Below are 6,704 nucleotides of genomic sequence, written 5' to 3' on the forward strand. Positions count from 1 at the left end.
CTTTATTCAACTGACGATTTCAGCTCACCTTACTATGCTGATTTCCAGAGGACTAGTCTTGTTAAGCCTTTTGCTGTAAAAATGTTTATTATGGCATATGTGGAATGTGGTCCACAAAAATGTTACGCCATAATCAATGTGTGCCTCATGACTCTTTGTTATGAAAAGCAAGCCTCTAGACCTCAAGAATTCGGGTAGTACCGAGAATGCTAGCATAGGCCTCTGAAAGGTCAGGTCCAGCCAAATATGGGGGTTCTCTTCCTCTTGTTGTTTTCCCACCCCACTACAGATGAATTTAATAAGGTGCTATTTAACAGAAGACGGGAATGCGGTAACTTTTCTGAGCTGGATATGCAATACCTTTGCGGGCTCAGTCTGTTCAAATGTTACCTTGCATAATTAGTGCAAGATCTGAAAATGCCCTTATAATCAGGGAACAGTACAGAGTGGAAAGACTTTTCTGAAAAGCATACTAATGTGGAACTCAATATATTTGCAAATTCTCCTGTACTAACCCCATTTAAATGAATCAGAAGTGCAAAACAGCATTTTAGTTCATCACAATGGGAGAGAACTTCCTAGCTGGAAACTGTTCATCTAGTTAAGGCATAAGATTTTAAACTGGAATACAAACCAACAGACAACTGAGTAACAGCACAAGACCATATTATAAATTAACCATTTTATTGAATATCAATAAATTGTATATAATTATATATATAAAAAGTTTTGAATCAGTATAAAATCGTGGCACAAAAATATATAAATACCAGTGTACCTTTGAAATGTAAACATACCCTTTTCTCTTTTGTTTTTGTTTTTGTTTATGATGTGGAAACAATGTACAAAAGAAAGATGCATTCAGGAGGCACCTGTCAATAACCATAAATAGTTCTTTTGGCACACACCTGTCAATAGGCAGCCCTCTCTACACAGGCTCCTATTGTATCGCCTGACAAGTGCCTGCTATTAGTCACAGTTCTTTTGAAAAGCAGTTGTTAAAAGAAGTCATATTAACAGGTGCTTGAGTGCATAGCTGCTCTGTAAACAGGAGTCTCGTTTGAAATAGCTACCCAATGCCTTCTATAGACATTGTTAATCTTTGAGGCATTGCAAATTATCATTGTGCTGGTCGGAGAAGCAGCTGCCTCAGAACTAATGCAATACTGTATTACTGCATAGTTACACCTTCTATGGGGGTGGGGGCGGTGTATATACAACACTAAGAGCAAGAGAGAGTTGGGGGCTTTCTTGTGAACTCTTTGCTTTTGTCCTTCTTTAGAGGCGTATCAATTTAGGGTCAACAGTTAACTGTGAATCTACTATTCTCGGCCCATCCCCTCAACTAGGGCCAACTAGGTGCAAGGCTCGATCCTGGAAGATGCTGAGCACTTTCTGAACATTCTTACCCTTGTCAAACATCAGCACGCTTGCCACCAGTTTATGATGAAACAGTGTGATCCTCAATCTGCCTAACCCAAGAATTCTGCCACTTGCCCGGGGGGGGGGGACACAAGGGAGGGGCTGGAATCAGATTTTTAAGACTGCCTCAAGGACAAAGAGAAATAGTCTGTATGTTGCTTTAAGGCCCGAAACATCTGGAAGCAACAACAGCTTGATACGCGCTGTCCTGGCAGCTCAGTTCAAAATGGGAAAACTACCTTCCTACAGAACAGATGCTAGTTACAATACTATTTGCATGGAGAAGAGTCTGTAGCATTTTTTGGAGGGGTGGGAGCTCTCAGCGAGCCCCAGTGCAGCCCGTTTCTTCATGTTTGTGGAGAAGTGACATTCGGGAGAAAGTCCGGGAGCAAGTTTTGCATTGGTACTTCTTGACATCTGAGTGTGTCTGCAGGTGGGCGCGGAGGTTTGAGCGGTCAGCAAAGGCCCTGTTGCAGTGTGTGCAGGAAAATGGTTTTTCACCTACAAAGACAAAAGAGGAAGGAGTTGTAAGCAAAATTTCAAGACTGGCCCATGTGCCTAAATCTTCCGCAAGTTAACTATTTGAAGAAAGAATTAACGACAAGTCAAAAACCACCTTGCAACTTATTTCCAGACTTTCACTGTTGTGGGTTATTTATAAATAACTATGCAGATTAATAACTTATGCAAAACCAAATTTGTAGAGGAGCCAACCCATTCAACCCAAAGCAGATTTATGCCAATTCCAAGCATAATTGCTTGTAAATTAGTTCCATCCAATTTCAGTGGAATGTATTTCCATTTAAATAAATGGATTCCAGATCAGGTGCATTAGAATGACTGCTTTGTATCAGATACTTGGATTCGAAATACATTTACTCAGAAGCTAGTCTAACAGGCACCATCCATTCAAAGTTAAGCAAATTTTCACCACCACATCACATTTCAAAGGGACACATACTTCTCTTTCCTACTGAATTAAAGGCTTGATTTTGCATATGGACTTTGATGGGATTTAGTTCCAGTTAAGTATGCATATTGATCCCAGGAATAAGCCCCATGGACCATAGCAGCATTTACTTTTGAGTAAACATGCACAGCACTGGGCATTTGCTCCACCAGGTAGTCCATTCATAATTCTCATCTGACAGTGAAGCAGGACAATCCAAACTAATAACATTAATTCTGCATGGTGCAAAATGCAAATGATCTCATCTGTCAGCTCACTGCAGCAGAGGCAGTGCAAAATGTGAAGCACTAATTGCTTCTGTCTAGCAGCCTTGGAAGGTTCACAGATCCAAGTATAGCCAGATCTTTTCCAGAGCGTCACTCCTCCCCCTCCCCTCCCCTCTCCCCCCTCCCCCCTCCAACTCCTCCATGCTGAAAAGGCTAAGCAGGATGAATTCCTGTCAGAGAAGTTCTTTTGGAACTAACAAACAGGCGTGCTCAATTTGGAAAAGCACAATTAAGTCTTTCTGGCTTCCTTCAGGCATCGTCTTTAGAACTTTTAAGAGGGTGTGAAATCAGCACCAAGTCACAATTAAACTATCCCGGCAACAAGCACAAAGGCCGCTGGAAGGGAGATGCATTGTGAACGTGATACTCCCTGGATTAAAAGCTTCCACAGCCTAGCAGCTGTGGAGTCTGGTGTTCAGCCTGGGGCATTACAGTAACAGGTGCACAAGGGGAAGAGCAGCATTGCTACATTAAAGCACCTGCCCAGGCTGACCAGCAGCTCTCTCCCCACCCACCCCCTCCTTTCCAAGAGCCTGGCTGCCTCCTCCAGGGTACCCATTAGGCAAACAATGCAAATCAACACCGGCTGGAAGAAAGCGAACTGGAAGGGAGGATTTGGATGTCAGGGGGAATGTTTTAGAAGCCCATTTTAAGACAGGAGTTGCGTTCACATGAAGTAGTTAGAGTCCGTCTTCTTCCCCACCCCCAAGGCCAAGCTCTGGAAAACGCCTCACTCTTTCCTTAAGACAAGGAAAAAGAGACCAGCTGGGGGTAAGGAAGGATCTGTCTGGCACCGAAACCTAAGGTGAGTATTTCCTTAGACAAGGGGAAAGAGAGCATGCCCCCCCTCAAGCCACTGCTGACATAACACACGCCTGCAGCATTGGATTGCACAGCCACGTTTCAATTAGCTTGCCCCTTTGTGCAAGAATGACTCAGGGCCAACTCGTAGGACTGAGCAGTCTGCTGACCTGACGGCATGCCCAAGCTTCGTTTGTGTGCATAGGGATGTGGTTATGCAGATCGCTTCCCCCCACAAGCCCAGATCCCAGTGCACATTGACCTGTGCCGCTCACTACTAATCAGGAGGAAAAAGGGGAAATTTAGGTACATGGTGGGCTAATCAGATAACTGCCTTCCCTATGTGTACATAGAGAGCCCCAATACAAACAGCCCACAGGCTGGCATAAAGAAGAGCCCAAATGTGCAAATCTGCTCGTATACATTGTTTGCAAGTGACAAATTGGGGGGGGGGATTTGAGGAGAATTTTGCTCAAAAGTGTTGGTTAGGATATTTCCCCCCCCCCCAGAGAGAGAGAGAGACAGAGAAACTCTTATCTCCTAGATAAGCTACATAATCAGGCTGCAGGGGGGGGGGAGGAGGATGAGAGAGAAGATAAGAGTGACCAAACAGAAGAATCAGCTTTACCAGTGTGCGTTCTGATGTGGCCTTGCAGGAGCCAAGGCCTGGAGAAAGCTTTGCCACAGATTTTACACACGCAAGGCAGGGTATGGCTTCGGATGTGCATCTTGAGAGCGCCCAGGCTCACGTATTCCTTCTCACAGTTTTTGCAGCTGAAAGATTTCCTGGCCTGGGAGTCGCAGTGCAATTGTCTGTGCTTGGAAAGGCCAGCAAAGGTCGAGTAGGACTTGTTGCATTGGCTGCAATGGAATTTCTCAGCTTCGGTGGCAGATGAGGCCGGGCTGGGCGGGTCTGAGGTTGTCTTGCCATCCTCCTCTTCGCTGGACAGGGAGGTCAGGTCCAGAGGTTTGGAGCTGGGGCTAGGGGGAGAAGCTGCACTTTTCTTGTACTCCGGCTCAGAGGTGAAGAAATTGGAGAGCAGCCCTGTGTCCCATACAAGTGGAGGGTAATAAGAACCAGCACTCAGGAGATCTGGCTGGGGAATGACAGACAGGGGGTACTTCTCGTACAAAAATGGGGAGACAATCACTGCAAAGAAATTAGAAAGGCAATGGGTATAAAGCGAACATGCAAAAGTGAAGATAACCAAGACAGGTGTTGGATCCTTCAACAAACACAAAGTCTTCTGGCTTTTTCTCCCTTTTCTTGCATGAATTAGTTTCCCCCACAGCCACCCACTTTCCAATGCTAGGACCCATTGACAGAGAACAAGCTCAGGTTCCTCTGAGCATGTGTAGAGTGCCACTGAGTAACCACAACTAGCTTCCTCACAGCTTGAATCAGGGCCAAGATGGAGAAAAAAAGAGTAATCTCTAGGCCTCTTAAAGCCCACCCAGCAACTCTGTTTAAGGAGGGCTGGGATACCTATGACCCTCCAGAGACTTTTGGACGCCATCTCCCATCAACCTCAATGGTCAGGGATGACAGAAGCTGTAGCCCAGAAATATCTAGATGGCCGCGAGTTCTCCCTTCCCGGTTTAGAGCTTAACCGTGCAATCCTATACCCGTTAACTCATCGAGTCCAAGGAGGCTTACTTTCGGTTAATCGCGTATACAGAGTTACAGCCTAAACCTCGGAGATATTAGCTCGTCTGTGAGCACCGCGCTCTCTCCCATCTTCCCGCACAGCGCTACAGCGTCAGGATGTGACCCTTACGTTTTAGCGCCCTACGCATCCGTGCCTAATCCTGGACCAGCACGACACCCACCCACCCACCCACCCGGCGCACGCAGAACCCTAGGCTGCCACCCTCTCCGCGCGTCCACAGGGGCTCGCTCGCACCCTGGGCTCCCCAAATTGCACCGGGCCGTTTTTCTAACCAACACAGTCGTCCCACGTAAACGCCACCCCCAGTCCCTCCCTCCTCCAGCCCGGGCACCGCGCCTACCAGTCTGGCTCTCCAGTTCGCTGTAATTGGGCTTCTTGCTCGCCGAGAAATGCTTCTTCACCAGGAAAGAACGCGGCATCTTGCTGGAGAGTCTGGCAGCGCGGAGGCGGCTCCGATCCAAACGCTGCTGTGGTCGGGAGTGGCGATGCTTGCTCAGCGCGCTTGGGATAAAATAAGTTAACAAAACCTCCCCGCAAACCGTAGGCGTGCTGCGCTCTAAGGGGCCAAAGCGCCAGCGCCACCAGTTAATATGGGCCAGGAGGCAGGGGGCGAGGCCGATCCGCCCCCCGGTGTCACTTGGCAGCCAATTGACAGAGGCAGGGAGGGGTCCGGCTTGCCTGCCTTAATCTAGCAGGTGCTTCCCGAACGAAAAGTAATGGCGAGGATCGGGGTCTGTTGGAGCGGCTGGACCGTTTGGCCTGCCCAGTTAAGCCTCAGCCAGATTCGGTGAATGCCTGGGTCGGGTTGGCAAAGCAAGCGCATGCTTCTTTTGGAAAGAGATATACACTCGGGAAAGGGGGGGGGGACGGCGGCCGCGGCAAAATGGACCAGTGGGCGTGGTATGCCCCCGTGCAGTAAGGCATCCTATCCGTGGACGGGGGGGGGGGGTTGGGGTGTAGGGAAACAAGCTCCTCCGATTTCAACGAGCTATGTTCTTAAATACACATGCCTAATATACAGCCGTCCCCTGCAATCCTTTTTCCGTAGTAAATCTAACGGGGGTTACTCCCAAGTATAGAATTGCGGCCTGAGGCGCACTGAACTTAATAGGACTTGCTTATGAGTAGACGCAGATAGGGTGGTGCTGGTGCCTGTCCTATCTCCCGCTCGTCAACGTGTCCAGTTGCTGTCTTCACACCCTTTGGTGGTGGCGCGGGGGGGGGGGCAATGATAGAAGGCACGAAGACAAAATCCGCTCAATATCTTGGTGGTGAGATAATAATAATGTTATTTTCCGACTGAGCACTGCCAAGCCTCTGGAAGTTGCATGGAGCAAAGGTTTGGCGGCCCTGGAGAGATGAGTGGACGTTGCAACGCTCTGCTCCGTCGACCTCTCTGCTGCCGGCTGGGATGAGGCCCGTGTTCTCTAATCCAAGCCAGCGGGGAATAAGGCCTGCCGTAGCAGCATTTCAGAACGGACTTTGGAGCCAACAAATGGGGAGAGAAGACACCAAGGGGCGACGAAAGTGAGGTTTGAAAAACGCAAGTCGCCGTTGCCCGAGATTAGGGACGGC

General features: G+C 48.2%; 1 protein-coding gene across 1 annotated transcript; it reads right to left on the bottom strand.

The window, feature by feature from the left end:
* Positions 1 to 667: 667 nt before the first annotated feature.
* Positions 668 to 5,975, bottom strand: SNAI1 (snail family transcriptional repressor 1). Its single transcript, XM_061631320.1, has 3 exons — positions 5,470 to 5,975; positions 4,088 to 4,609; positions 668 to 1,923 (listed from the first exon to the last, which is right to left on the bottom strand). The coding sequence occupies exons 1-3, from the start codon at positions 5,546 to 5,548 to the stop codon at positions 1,742 to 1,744; spliced, it is 783 nt and encodes a 260-aa protein (XP_061487304.1). The 5' UTR covers positions 5,549 to 5,975; the 3' UTR covers positions 668 to 1,741.
* Positions 5,976 to 6,704: the final 729 nt, after the last annotated feature.

The sequence above is a fragment of the Rhineura floridana genome, chromosome 6, assembly GCF_030035675.1.
Source record: "Rhineura floridana isolate rRhiFlo1 chromosome 6, rRhiFlo1.hap2, whole genome shotgun sequence".
Classification (NCBI taxonomy): Eukaryota; Metazoa; Chordata; class Lepidosauria; order Squamata; family Rhineuridae; genus Rhineura; species Rhineura floridana.